The 15,628-nt window shown below is 40.2% G+C and overlaps 1 protein-coding gene across 2 annotated transcripts in view; it reads left to right on the top strand.

Annotated features, from left to right (window-relative positions):
* FBXL17 (F-box and leucine rich repeat protein 17) overlaps positions 1-14,763 on the top strand; it is a 489,758-nt gene extending 474,995 nt beyond the window's left edge. Inside the window, exon 9 of one of the 2 annotated variants that reach the window (XM_059063241.2) lies at positions 11,902-14,763. In XM_059063241.2, the coding sequence (XP_058919224.1) occupies positions 11,902-12,042 (141 nt within the window). In that variant the 3' untranslated portion in view covers positions 12,043-14,763. Of the gene's footprint in view, positions 1-7,764; positions 7,843-11,901 lie in introns of those variants that run through there. The other variant, XM_067031421.1, reaches the window with a different exon arrangement.
* The last annotated feature ends 865 nt before the right edge of the window (positions 14,764-15,628 follow it).

Below are 15,628 nucleotides of genomic sequence, written 5' to 3'. Positions count from 1 at the left end.
CACATGGTAACCACTCCCTCCTTAGTGAGGATGCTTTTCTCTTGTCTCCAGTGTCGCCACACTCCTGGCTCTTCTATCTCCACCTCCCATACTGCTTCTCTGTGCCTCTGTTCCCTCATCTGTAAAGTGGAAATAAAAATAGCAGCTATCTCCTAGGCTATTGAGAGGATTAAGTGAGTTAATATGTGTAAAATTCCTTACATGAAGTAAACAGTGAATATTATCTTTACTTGTAGTGGTGGTGAATTGTTACCTTCTCATCCCCGTGACTCCCCTCCTCCTTGGAATAGAAGATCCATGGGCTTCTAGTCTATGTTATATTGCCAGGCCCTACCACAGTGGCTGGTACATAACAGATGCTAAACAAATATGCGTTGGATGATGGGTAGATGGATTGGGGATTGTTTCTCATCTGCATTCTGTGTGGCCCCAGGGTTCCGAGGAGGTTCCGAGGAGCCTCTAGGAGTGACAGATTGGCTAAGAGGCCACGGTGCCTGGTCCTCGCACCTAACATCAGCCAGAGCAGCCCCACTTTTATTGCTTTATCCAGTTATTTATTTGGTTTGTATACTTATTTATTACTTTGGTGTGCAGAAGTATTGTACAGCCAAAAGCAAGTTTGAAAACCATTAGACCCTACTGCCTCTGAATAATTTGATAGTTAACAAAAAGCATCTAGACAGAGGGAAATAAATAAGAAAGATGACACCTTGGATTTAATACCAGTTTCCTGTAGCTGGGGAATTCTGAGTGCAGCCTCAAGGGTTCAAGTCAGTCAAGGACAGAGTTCAGATGTCTATCTGCTGTGTGACGGGACTCAGCATCCTTCAGAGCCTAACCCTGAAATGCTCTGATTTATGTAGAGTCTCTCTTCTGAAAGCCAAAAATATCACTTGTTTTCAGGTTTTTAAATTTGAATTTATGGATTTATCACTTTTATACAGAATACATTTTTGCTGCTAATAAACTTGTTCTAGGAAACAGGTCAAATCCATAAATTCTACCTGATGGAAACTCCATTTTAGAAAGATTTCTTTTTCGTCAGGTGTCTGCGCGTAGTTACCACCGTCCTAGGCTTTATGTAAGAAAATAAAACTGAAATCAAGAAAGCCATTACACACAAAAGAAAACATAATTTTTGGTTCTGAGAGTTTTCTCCCTCAATTGTGTTTTTCAGCTTAACTTTGCAAGTTTAATTTAGAAACACACAGATGTGTTCCATAAATACATTACACTTACCGCTCACTTAGTGACAATGTTAATTATCTTATTAGGACGCAGGTTTTCTCAAATAGTCTTTTACTGAATCATTTAGAGCGCCACCAAGACTCCCCAAGTGGCTTTCTCCATCCTGGTGTCCCACACGTGTCAATTTTGGTTCTAACCTGCACTGCACATGCAAATCTATACCAAAAATGTACAGACTTGCACGATGGGTCAATTCCCTGGGTTTGTGGCCTCAGAACGTCCTATGGAATACTGTGTACCTGGAGCTTCCAATTGGCTTGAAACATCCTTCTGGGTGAAGGATCACTTGGTGAAACAGGGAATGAAAATGTCACTAATTTTTCTCTCTGACAGTCTAGTTTTTGGACTCCTGTCACACTAATCTCTAATTAGAGGCTTCAGGTTGGTGAGCCCTGGTTCTCACTTAATACTGCAGGCGTTTCTGTGATCTCCGTCCTCCCAGGTTCTTTGCAGCTTTCTCACAATGCTAATTCAAGTGAACAGAAGCAATACTAGTGTTAACAGGAAACCCACATTTCATGAAAAAGAGACAGCATGAATCCAGGACTGTTGTGATATTGACAGAGCATGGCACTTCCAGTCATTGCAGATCCTGAAGTGGAATGACTGCATTTGACAAAGTTGACTGAATTTATGAGCCTGCCTCTGTCAGGTTCATTGCGTTCTCAGTATCTGTCTCCTTCTACGCTTTGGGATTTTTAGATGAGTTTTTTGCCACCCAAAAGTAATATTTCTTACCTCTGTATAAGAAACAATACATCCTTAAAGGCCTCAGGCTCTTGGTATGAGGTTCATGCATGAGGCATAGTGCATTATGGGTGTCCTATAATCAGCTGATGCCCATAATTTAGCAGGTGGCTTTTAGGCTCCAATAAGATAATCATTTTCTTCTTTAAAATTATATTAAATACTTAGTCACGTGTGCCCTCTCCTCCCACCTCTTGAGTGGTCCTTGAGGAAGCAGTACGTCCTTGTGTGAACTGGGTTTAGGGGAATCTTTCCCTCCATTAGCTGTTGGGAAGGTCAGGTGGCCACCTCCTCTGGCTGTGCCCAACTGGAGATGGAAGACCAAAGTAGAAGGACAGGAAACCAGTCTGTTTTTACTACACTCAAAGAATATACATTTTGTTTCAGACAGTGATGAATATCTGAAACAAGATGGACCAACAAGCTGTAGGAGCAACAGCTTCTTTCCTGCAGAACCCCTGATTCAGCGTTTAATGTGGTGGGTGGCATGGGAGGTGGGTGGGTACTTGTTACCTGTAAGTGATGGTAGTTCAGACCTTGGTTTCAGAGTCCCAAGTGCAGAAACCACCTGTGCCCTCTAGGAGCTCTTCAATCAACCTGAGCTGCACATTGGAATCTCCTAGGAGCTTTAAAAAATACTAATGCCTGGGTCCCACCTCTCCAATGTTGGGTTACATTTAGTCTGGGATATGGCCTGGGCACTGAGAGTTTCCAGAGATCCCCAGGTGATTCTAATGAGCAGTTGGGCTGCAACCACTGTATTCTTGTTTGTATTCTTGGTTGCAGACACAGTTTAATTTTTTAAATCCGTTATTTGTATTTCAAAGTTAAATCCAAGACACTTTGACTTCATAGGGAATCCACTGAGAAACATTTTCCGAGGCTGAACACCTGTTTCCCCTTAGTGCCCCCAGACAGAGCATGTTCAGGTTAATTACTTTCATTTTACAATCACCGCTGTCTCACCACAATGAGTTATACACCAAGACCACCTAAACTGTGTGTGGTGTTCTGAACATTCTTAGTTATACCCTAGTTTCAATAACCGCAAAAGGTTTTCTGGGGTAAACTGTCCCTCGAATTCTTGGGCTACTTCTGAGGATGAAATCCAAAGAACTCTTAAATGATTCTCCTTTGGGGGCATTATTGACACAGCTTATTTCATCCCACATCAGTAAACGTGGATTGATCATTTGTTACATATGAGTCACTGTGGAGTGTGGAGAAAGGCTTTGGTTTGACTGAGAAAGGAAGCGCGGGAAGGAAAGGCACGTGAAGCTGCCTGAAGGGTGGAGAAAAGGGTGCTCCACTCATGCCCAGAATCATTCCACAACCCCCACCAGCCCTTTCCCTTCCCTGTGGGGTCCGCCTGCAGCCTCTTTCTGCCTGTTGAGCTTCTGGCTGCTGGGACGCTAGGCTAGCAGCTGAAGGGGAAGAGATGAGGTGAGAGATTGCAACGGTGGCGCCAGATTCCTGATATCCTGGACCTCCCTGCTCTATTCATAGGGAAACATTAGCCGGATGGGGTATGTCACCCAAACAGGGACGTGAAACGTTCTGCTGCAAAGGGAGGGAAATAGAATCATAAAAAATATCTACCCTGGCCTGCGGAGAGCCCAGTGCCTGTGGTTGGCTGTGAGGGTCCTGGCAAAATCACTGTATTGTCTTTTATTGTCTTCTTAGTGTCCTATTTATAATATTTTAAACTGCACTTAGATGACTGATCTCATTTACATGCAAATTTGAGGTATTACTAAATTCATGTCACCCTTATTTTATCCGTTTTAATATGTGCCCATCTTGGGGCCAGTGGGCACTTGGTGAAAGAGCAGCTGGCACCCGGTGAATGCCAGGTCCCACGGACAGCCAGCATGCTGTCCCGGGAGCCAAGAAGCTCAGAGGGAGGCCGACTCCAGAGGCATATTGCCCAGGAGTCAGCCTGTGGGGCTGTTAGCAGTGAGTGACGTTGCCCAGGAGTCTGTGAAGAATGACAGACCAGCATGAGGGCAAGAGCCCTGAATTAGGACGCAGGAGTTGACTGTGCTATTTGCAACACTTCCACAGACTTAACTGTGGGCTCCTTACTTTTCCAGCCTGCAGAAAGGGGGGGGGCGCTTTTCTTTGCACCCACCCACCCCCGTCCTCAGAGCAGTGCTATTGGAAACAAGAACTTACTTCAGTTATACCCTTGAGTTTGTTAGATGGGCTGGAGAAGCATTGCCTTACAAAGCTTACAAAGTGAAGGACAGATTATTTGTTTTATTCTAGCTCATGAGCGGGGTTCCTTTTTGCCCTGAATAATATGTGTATATTTAGTGCATGGGGTACACAAGCTGATACCTCCTCGTCCTTCAGGAGTCCCCTTAAGTATCACTTTTTTTGGAAAGCCCTTTCCAGCTCTCCTGGAGGAGGTCAGGAGCTACTAAGTTTTGTCCACAGCAACCTGTACTTCCCCTAGAAAGCACTTCTCAGGCCTTGCTGCTGTTGTTGTAATTGTCCATCTTCCCACACCAAGAGGGCAGGGACCATATCTGTCATGCTGGCCATTCCACCTCTGGGACACAGAAAAACGTTTTGAAGGGTAGAAGATTGGAGGGAAAGCTACGCCAGTTTATGGCATGGTGCCCTGCTAAAAGGCCCCTTGTTAGTCCTACAGCTCCATCATGTTTCCATCATGTGTCAAAGTCTCCACAACCACAGTTCCACAGCAGAATGTTCCCCAGGCCAAGTGAGATCTATTGTAATTTACATTCCCATAGAGCAGCCACTTTGAAGAGCTTGTAAAAGACTTTGAATTGTATTTGTATGTAAACCGCCATCAACTTTTTAAATGTTAGCTGGAAAATGAATGTCAGTGAACATTTCACTGAGTGGGTGCTCAGCTAGGCCCTAGTCTGAGGCTTCGTGCATCGCATTGTGTGCAGGGCAATGTGTCCCAGGGCAGAGAGCGCCTGTGTTGCAGGGTCCCGGATTCAAATCCTGGCTGCCACTTACTAGCTGTGTGACCGTATGTGAAATACTAATTCTGTATGAGCCACAGTTCGTCTGTAATCAGTGGTATTAATGCTTAGATGCTTGGAAAATAACAGATGCTCACTGAATTTTTTTCCCTTGCCCTCTTCCTCCATCCTTACTGGAATGGGGACATACTTTTATTTTGCCTATTGGTCATTAGGCTGAAAAATTAAGAATTTACTTTCAAGTATTTTGCCAAAACAAACCATGCTGAGGAATGCGTTTGATTTATCCCGTAGCACATGAGAGCCTAATCGTGATGAGGACAGTGTTTCTCAGTAGGGAGCATGAGGCAATTTGAGTTGGAGAAGTTTTCCTTGTCTGGGACTGTACTGTATATTGGAGAATTGTTTACATGTTCCCCGGGACAACAAATGCCAAATACCACTGTGACAAGGAAAACAACAACCAAAAACCAGCCCCTCGGGTAAACAGTGAAGACATGTAGAACTGCTGAAGCCCAAGAAATCAGAGGGTGGAAATAGCATTGTTTTGAGTCAGGTGATCTGCCCACAGTTCCCCCTGTCGCCAGACAACTGTGACATCAGAAGGAACCTTAAATATCACAAAACTTCAGAATCTTCTGTGGGGCCCTCCTGGGTCTGCTACCCTGAGCAGGGCACTGATGCTGAAGGCTGAAGTATGAAATCTTATGAACCATGTGGGTTTTCTCAAAGTTTTGGAAACTGGCGCATGTGCAGTGACCATCAGCATGTTTCTCAGTATCACCTACCCAGTGTAGTGTGTCACTCATCTCCAGTAGGAAGGCTGCCATCAGTTCATCTGAAGTATAGCCTAGGCATTTCCTGAGCACTGCCCAACAGCCACGTGGCCCAGCGACCACCAGCTCATGATGCTGAACCACCATCACGGGCTGCTTTGGTCTCCTGTGCAAAATTATTGGAAAGCCCAGGCAAGGTGTATCTGGAAGAAGGCACCCGGTGATATCAGATGGAAAGAAGAGAAAGGAGAGTAGCACAAACAATCACCTTGGTTGTGAACTTCAGAAGATTAAAGGAGTTTGGAGCTGCCCTTATGTCAAGACATTAGAGACTGCCACCACCATAGCTAAATGCCCTGGGAACAAGGTGAGCTTATCTCCATGATTTCTGGGTATTAGTATTATTTGGTGCCTTTTTGTTTCCTCAGTACACACTCATGGAACAACTACTATATTAATTTAGCCAACAAATATTTATTGAGTACTTATTATGTGCCAGGCATTCGCTAGCTGCTAGGGGTTTGGTAGTGAACAGAAACAACAAAACCTCCTGTCTCATGAGCTTATATTCTAATGGGATGAGAGTGTGTAAGACTGAAAACAAGAAGATGACTAAAATCCTCTTTGCTGTCAAGGAACTTACGGTCTAGGAAAAATGCAATACATTTATTGCTTGTGGTATTTTAAATAGTGTCCACTTTTTGCAGAGAAACTTTCTTCATTAAAGAAATGATTTTAAGTGGTTCATTATATCCTTTTTTTAAAATTAATTAATTCATTTATTTTTGTCTGTGTTGGGTCTTTGTTGCTGCGTGTGGGCTTTTCTCTGGCTGTAGCGAGCAGGGGCTACTCTTTGTTGTGGTGCACGAGCTTCTCATTGCGGTGGCTTCTCTAGTTGTGAAGCACGGACTCTAGGTGTGTGGGCTTCATAGTTGTGGCACATGGGCTCAGTAGTTGTGGCTCACGGGCTCTAGAGTACAGGCTCAGTAGTTGTGACACACAGGCTTAGTTGCTCCATGGCATGTGGCATCTTCCCAGACCAGGGCTCAAACCCATGTCCCCTGCATTGGCAAGTGGATTCTTAAACACTGTGCCACCAGGGAAATCCCTAAGTGGTTCATTATATTCTCAAGTGTGGTTTTAATATACTCAGATGTCAAATATTTCCCCCCGACATAAGAAGCATGTTCTATTTTATAACAAGAGTCAAAGAGGAAATAAGAATCACTTAACATAAATGGTTTCTGCAGCAAATTTCATTAGAAATTGTATTTTTTGAACAATAGGTATTATTGAGGAGATAATTCAGGCCTAGGCTTACATTTTCTGGAATTTTCTGGGGAAAGTGTCAATAAGGAGGTGAAGAAACAGGGTGATGGTCTGGATAAATTGGTTAAACTGAATCTCAGAAACTCTGAAGGATCTCTCCTCACCCTTCTATAGTAGCAGCAGCAATAGGATGAAACTATAGTATAATTTACCTTAATTTGCATAGCAGTTTGCCTCACATTTTCAAAAAATGCTAATAGATGTTAACTCAAAATAAATTAGAATACCAGACAAATTGCTATTACCTTAAAAAGAGTTATAATTTTGAAAATGTAAATTATGGTTATACAGTCTTTGGAGAGAACTATATTTCTTATATTAAAAAAAAAAAACCTATGGTACATGCTTATTTTCCCCTTTAATCACAGTAATTTCTTCAAATGACACTGCTGCATACTTCTTTAAGAAGACACGCTGCATTTTTCAAATCTTACGTGTAATATAAGAATTGCCATTGATAGTTTTCAGCAGGTGAAAAAGAAATTACAGAAAACCAGGGATCGTGGGGAAACTTTTTAAAATTCATCTTTATGTTCCTTTTTTATATTACATACATTTTATGAGTTGGAACAGAGAACAGTTCTTTTCATTCTAGCAAGTGGAGTTGTGCATGACAAAAATGTCTGCAGAAATGTGTATGTAGGCGTAACGATTTAAAATGATTTGGACCCTCCTAGTGTCTTACACCCAACTTTTTCTCTAAGGCACCAAAGCACTTATGGAGTCTATACAAAGAGGTGAGCATAATTTATACTTCTGAAGAGTAAATGAAAATAACTTCAGTATAAAATTTGTCACACCGTATCGCCAGGAGACACTGTAAGTAAAAGATAGAACCTTCCCTAGTGGGAGTACATGTATTTCCCCTGAATAGCTTCTACCCAACAAAGCTCTAAAATGGAATATTTGCATTTTCCCTACTGCTTTGTTTTGCTAACACAGTTAGCAAAAAGATTGCTTAGAAGACACCTTATATCCACAGAGGATTACCTGTAACGTTTTTCATACAGCTATACAAAGCCAAATTACTGTCTGTTCTTGCCCATAACCTATGAAAGCCAGAGATCTAACACACTCTATATTCTTAGCTATAGATGGACTTTATGCAACAGAAATAGGTAAATTGAATTTTGGTAAATCAAAGGAATATAAAACACATTAAGAGAGCTTACAAAATAACCCTACCATGAAAGTCTTTGCTAAAGTGAACAATTATCTCCTAATTTATGTACTTCATAAATCTATATCTCATGTATCAAGTTTGCTTAAGGTGAATTTTATATCTCCTCTTGCAAAACAGTTATCACTTAGTGATATTTTCTCTTTTTAAAAATTGGGCCTCCAAAACAAAATGCCTGTCAACCCTCGGTATAAAACTTTGTACAGGCCTATGTGTAGATTAAAAAAGATGTACTGCAGAAGACAGACCCCATCTTTATGGTGGGTTTAAATGTTTTCCCTTCTCCCTCCGTTTTTCATCCATTTTTCAGTTAGTTGTTCCTTGAATGCTAAGTGATTTGGGCCGTGTTTACTTCCTTTCCAATTCGATGCAGATTTTCTGAAAGTCCTCTGACCAGATGACTTCAGCTGTCCCTTAGAAGGACCTGCATCCTTCTGGGTTTGTTCATGGCTAGAGGGTGGAACGTAACCTAACCACAGCCTGGGGAATGTCAGGTAAAGAAAAGGGAGGATTTCCTGAAAGTGGATATTTAAAACCTGGACTGTTTTACTAAGAACAGTTCTGAACTCTTCTCCAGAGAGCATTAAGATAGAATAGATTCTTCTTGTATCTGAAGTATTTTTTTTTAATTTTTATTGGAGTATAGTTGCTTTACAATGTTGTGTTAGTTTCTACTGTACAGCAAAGTGAATCAGCTATACGTATACATATATCCCCTCTTTTTGGGATTTCCTTCCCAGTTATATCACCACAGAGCACTGAGTAGAGTTCCCCAAGCTATACAGTAGGTTCTCATTAGTCATCTATTTTATACATAGTATCAATAGTGTATAGTTACTTCTTGCCCTGAGATGATTTTATTTTGAGCATTACAACTTTATGTTATCAAGGTTTATTTCTCAAATACCTCAGAAGTTGAATATTGAACATCACTATAGAGAACTGGTCACCCTACCATAGCATTAATTAACTCAATGAATGACCATTTACTGAATGCCAGCTGTACTAATAAGAGCTACCATTTGGGGACCTTTTTATGTCAGTCGCAGTGTTAGGCATATTATTTTATCCTTGTAACAGTCCTGTGACATCAGTACTATTATCCAGTTTTTACAGTTGAGGAAACCAAATTGTAAAGTGAAACCAGGATTCCAACCTGTGCCTGGTTGACTCTCAAGTCAACTACAGTTGTCATGTTTCTTCTCTACTTTGTACACAGCTTTATAGCCTTAAAGATAAAAGGAAGTCTCTGGTCCCCAGACTTTGGTTCAGGTAGAAGAGAGAGGCAAGTAAAGAGATGATTGCAACACAATGTGGGTGTGCTTAAATAAGAGACAAGCCTTGCAGTTATCCGCCATGGGTCCACGGAGACGGTGTACCGAGACCAACCTCTTGGGGAGATAGGCTTGCTTAGGGACGGTTTCCTGAAGGAGGGAATTCCTGAGCAGAATACAAGTTCCTCTGGGAATTGTTGGTCTTTAGTATGTTGTGATTAGTATGTTAGTGTCTGGCTTTGCCTTGCTCTTGGGTTTCTATTTTTTATTTGTAGTTTGTTATTGTTTTCTCATTCATTCACTGAGAAGTAGGCCTGGCTCATGAATACAAAAATGATCAAGGCTCTTGTAAGATCTTACATGGGAACAGGAGTAGACATTAAACAAAACAATTATAAATTAACTTTGAAGTTACCATGAACGAAAAGTAGGCGGTGTTGGAAGAGTGAATAACCTGGAAGCCTTACCTAATGTGGGGAGGGGAGCAGGGTGAGGGCAGTGATCAAAGTTCCCTGGGGAAATGACACTGAACTAAGAACTAAGAATAAGGTGGAATAGGCATGAGAGGGGGACATTCAGGTGGAAGTGGATTTAACAGTATTCCAGATAAAGAGAACAACACGTGCAAAGATCCTGAGGCCAGAAGGAACTCGGACAGCTTGATAATTTTAAATTAGGTCAGGTGACTGGTTAGTATCAAAAATACACTAGAGAGATAGGCATGGCTAGATGATGCATGACTTTCTAAGTGTACTGTTCTAAGCAGCCTCAACTCAAGCAAGACTTAGGATAGAAATTGAAATTTAAAAAATCAAAAATTATATTGCTTAGGACTCCTTTTAAGATCATCAATTGATATTCTCAACTCTAATTTGTATATCAATTTTTCTTTTTTATTCAAAATTATTTTGTGTTTTTGTGAATAAAATGTTATACATTGTATCTATATCACAAAAAGAATTAACTGCATGGCTTGGTTGAATTTGGATTGAAAATGGACTTTTTTTTTTTGCGGTACGCAGGCCTCTCACTGTTGTGGCCTCTCCCATTGCGGAGCACAGACTCCAGACGCGCAGGCTCAGAAGCCATGGCTCACGGGCCCAGCCGCTCCGCGGCATGTGGGATCTTTCTGGACCTGGGCACAAACCCGTGTCCCCTGCATCGGCAGGCAGACTCTCAACCACTGCGCCACCAGGGAAGCCCTGAAAATTGATTTTAATACAAGAAAGTCTTGAATAGAAATGCTGACAAAGACTAAGTATCATCAGTGCAATGTGGAAATATCAACTCTAAATTTAACAAAGAGATTATATATAACATGGTTTACCAAATCACCCAGAAAACACCATGTTATTTCAGAAAAGTGCAGATGACTTAATGTCATGGTCGTCATACTCCCAAGCGTGCTTTCAAAGCAAACAGCAAGGGTTTGATGTTGTTTTAGGTTTTTCCTTGTGGTCCTGATCTTTTTCAGTAGTGGATGGACATGGAGAGGGAGCACAAAAATGTGTATCACCAGAACCTTCTTTCAGACCAGCTTACCCAGTATAAATGAAATATTGATGTATTTGAAAATGCCCGAGTGTTCAATAAAGATTTTAAATAAAGCTACCTAAAAGTTGCGGTTCTTAGGTTAATCATTTATTTATCTAAAGGATGAAGGAAGCTGTCTACTTTTGTGATATGAACTGCAATCAGCTTAAAAATAATTGACAAATTAATCCCTTCACAGCACAGCAATTGTAAAGGTGTTAGTTTTAATTAGGCCTGTCTGATTGCCTTGTCTAATCAAGAATCAAAGTGATATCTTTGATGGTTAAGGTCTGTTGGGGCCATCCCTGACCTGCCAGCCATGTGTGTTTTAATTATTGATTCTTCACAATTCAGCCCTTTCCACAAAGGGACTTGAAGTTTGCAATACCTTAACGTTTAAAGGGAAGAAAAATAAACATTTTCCCCAACACTTCTATCCAGGATCCTGTGTATCCTCTCCACCAATCTACAGTTCTATCCTTAAAAAGCTGTCAGGTGGATGGTGAAGTCAAATGCACAGTAGGATGCTAACTGCTGCCTCACCTCCCAAGCACTCCATTTTCAATGGACATTGTTAAGATCTTGACAAGTCACAGTCATCTATTCATCTAGAAAACACAAACTTCTTGATATCGTGTCTTTTCAGAAAATCCCTTAGGGCGAATGTAGTACTTAGGAAATCAGGGAGGTCACACAAAAAGCAACACTGTCTTCTCACAAAGCATTGGTCACACAGCTGAAAAGGAAGGAGACGAGGGTTCCCAGTGCCGTGGAAAGTGCACCCCAGTGAGCGTGGGCGGCTGGTGGTTTCGGTGGTCCCTGTGGGTGACCGTGGCTCTTCTTTGTGGTTGCAGGTCAGTGAAGTGACGGTGGAGCAGCTGGTGCAGCAGTACCCCCATATCACCTTCAGCACCGTCCTGCAGGACTGCAAGAGGACCCTGGAGAGAGCCTACCAGATGGGCTGGACCCCCAACATGTCTGCCGCCTCCTCCTGACAGCCCTGCCCACGCTTGGGTCCATGTGGATCAGCCAGCAGGGCGGAGAGGAATTGTAGAGTTGGGGTGGGTGATCTCTTGCAAAGGTTTTGATTGTCCCGTGTCTCCATGTGTACCCGAGTGTGTATATCTGTGTCTCGTTTGCATACTGCGTAACATAAGCTCAATTGCTATTTTGTTCCCAGGTGAGCTGGTTTTTTCCTTAAATAACGATTTTGACAGGCACAGACCTTTAGTTTTTAAGTTCAAAGGCTTATTTCTCTAAAAAAAAATTTTTTTTTTTTGCTGTAGAATCAAAAAAAAACCAAAAAACGGATCCATTATTTTGAGCTTCTAATGACTGCCACTGGAGATGCCCCCAAATGAAGGCAACTGCCTTCTTTTTTGATGGGAAAGAATTGTGCAATTCTACTGATGATGACCGGAAAGGAGCCACGTTGCACTAATTAGAAGCCCGGAAACCAGTACTTTTCAAGATTTCAAGCACATACACACATATAGGTTCTCATACTCTCTCATACACACACACACCCCACAGCACTTTCTTTCTAGATCATTTTCTGACACAGGGGCCTTTCTCCAGGCCACTGAGGGAGCATGGCATCCATTGTTACTCTGCCTAACTCACTGTCCCCACAGGTAACCCAGCCTGCTTGTCTGGTGGGCAACTTAGGGACTATAGAGGACAAAACCTTTTGTGAAGTTTTCATATGGAGGCAACAATCTGAACCCCCCTGACCAGCTCACAAAAGTTAATTATTCATTACTGTACAAAATTCTGTTGAGTACTAAGTATTTTGAGTTTCGTGTTAACATTGTATTAGATTTTATAATACAATGGATAGTAACTGGTCTGGTTATGTTTTAATGATATTTGGAGCTAATCTTAGCATTATCCACATTAAAGCCACCAATGTAATTACTAGTGTGCAGTTATTAAAAAAAAAAACTCTACAGATCAGTTAATTATTTTTGTTAATTTTGGTAATTATGAAAGTATATTTCTGAGATTTGGGCCTAGTCACATTAATAGAAGGTTAATGAGTGAGATATGAGTAGACAATCTTTCTATTAAGTTCTTTTTTTTTTTTTGCTTTGGGCTTTAGAACAGGTTTTTTGGATATATGCATGTTATCATATTTTGAATAATTATTATGCTATGGCAAAGATCTGTTGATGGTTAATGTATGAGTTAAGAAAAATTAGAAAATCTTTTCATTAAGATTCTGTTTACACTTGTCAGAAATAAACATTTCTTTGTTTAATTAAAGATTGCCAGTTTTCAGTTTAGACAGTATCTATTAGTAAATGAATATATGTTTTGATTTCACACATCTTTACGAGTAATTCATATTGGGAACTCAGGCTCAAATAACCTTTCCTATGTCTAGATTTATAATCAAGACAGCAGGGAGGCTTTTTAAGCTAAAGAGTGATTGTCTTTCACAGTAGTGTTAGATATACAAAACCCTGACTTGTGAGTTTGCTATTTATTCTTTCCCAATGTGGACATAACTGTTTTTTGGTCTTTAACAGATATGCTAAGATTTGAGATTCACTTTATATAAGTCCCAGTGTTGCTAAAATGATACTAGCTGTAAGAAATGAAAAATAGCTTTACATTCAAATGCGATTCACTTATTTATAATAACTCTATTTGTGTAAACAACTTTCCTTTGATTATGTCAACCTGTTTCTGATTTGGCATGTTTTTGCTTTTAATCCCAATCAGTTTGGAAAATCTAGTCACTAAAGCACCGAGAGTATTTTTTCCATCACTAAATGGCTTACTAATTTAATTTCAAGGAAATAAAATTTATGTAAGAAAAAAAATCTGTTTACTATTAACAAACTGTAATTCTTCTTAAATGTTGAACTGTATCATCTTCATGTTCATTTCCCCACTACTGAAAACTATCTTAATTCACAATATTTTAACTGATTTTTAATCCAAAACTAATTTATAAGACAATATGTAATGTAATAGTAGCTTGAGTGAATAAGCAAAAGTTTAATTTTTATATATGTCACACTATATTTTAAATAGTTAAAAAAGACAAAAGGAAGGAGAACCATCAATGATATAGATGGTGCCATTTCAGTTCAAAGTTGTGATAATCCTTGGAATGTCACCGTTTGGTTGTCAGATGGTTTCAGAAGTGTGTGATCGATTTTTTTTTAATGTTGCGTTGTTTGAATCTCAAGTACAGCACTATAACATGCTTTAGCTTGGGGGTGGGGGTGGGTTGGGGACTTGCACTTATTCTTTAAGATGTTGACTAATCCAGAAAGCCTGATGCATCATAACCTGGAAAATTGCTTTGGTGTGTTTGTAGGAATCTGTAGAAACATCACATCCAGCCTCAAAGCATTAATCACAAAAACAACCAGAAAAAGCATCACCTTGAATGTTCCTGTGATGGTTGTTGAATGTGCTCTCATTAGATGCTTTGAAATAAGGCTTAAAATGATTTTTATGGGCAATATAGAGTTTCTTTTTTTGCTTAGAATGTCATAAATATATGTGAACATGTTTAATGCAGGGCTTTTTATCCTCTCCAAAATGTCAACAGTATTTTCAGAATAAAGACTATGAAATACATTGCTGTGGTGGAAAATTCTGGTCTTTTGTCTTTAACGTCTCTTTGAGTTGATAAAGGAAATTCATCCAGTTTCGAGTTTCTATATTTCTGTGAATCTTTTGACCTTGCAATGGGTTGCAATAAAAGAGAAAGAAAACACAGTGTCTTTTGTTTTATTTTAGAGACAATAAATGGCCTCCCTTATGGTGGTTGGGTGTGATGCATGCAGCGGTCCGTGTCCTTGGGTGTTTCACTGCAGACTTTATGTAGGTTCAGTGAACCCAGAATAATAAATAAGACTGAATTTAGGAGATTTGCATTTGGCCAGTGAGTACTGGGATAAGATTAAAACCTCAAGGGTTTAAACAGGTGGTCCGTTTAAAGTACCATTCCCTAAACCCTCATTCATTTACTTAGCCATTTATTCATTTTCTCAAAAGTAAATAAATAAACTTATTGAGTAAAAAACATGTGTCAGGCACTGGGCATTTAAAGATAAATAAAACTCATTCCCATCCTGCAATTGCTCATAGCATAGCAAGGAGACAGTCTTAAAAACTAGCCATAGTAGCAGAGCACGGTAGATGTAATTATTAGAGGGAGCACAAATAGGAAAGGCAATACCATTTTACAAAGAGTGAACTAAAATAAAGCAAAGCAAAACAAAAGTTGAAGAGGTAGACAGTAAGAAAAATTACCATTTTCAGCCTTGGCTATTCGTGGATTGTTTTTTAAAAAGGTTCTTCTGAAAATAAGTGGCCACTGGCTACCATTCACGTGGGTTTTTCTGAATCTACAGTATTTGCATTGTTTGTATCGCTTGTAATTTTATTTTTAAAAGGATTCATTTCAGGAGTGCTCATTGTCCAACAAAGCAGACAAAAATCATCTGAAGCCTCAAAAGAAAAACAAATAGCCTGCCAGCAAATATGAACTCACAGTCTAAATCACAGAGAATAGCAAGGGCAAGCCAACATTAGTTCAAGTCAACAGAAAAAACAAAC

Source organism: Kogia breviceps, chromosome 4 (assembly GCF_026419965.1).
Source record: "Kogia breviceps isolate mKogBre1 chromosome 4, mKogBre1 haplotype 1, whole genome shotgun sequence".
NCBI lineage: Eukaryota > Metazoa > Chordata > Mammalia > Artiodactyla > Physeteridae > Kogia > Kogia breviceps.
The sequence above is the reverse complement of the archived record's forward strand: the minus strand, read 5'-3'. Positions and strand labels throughout refer to the sequence as shown.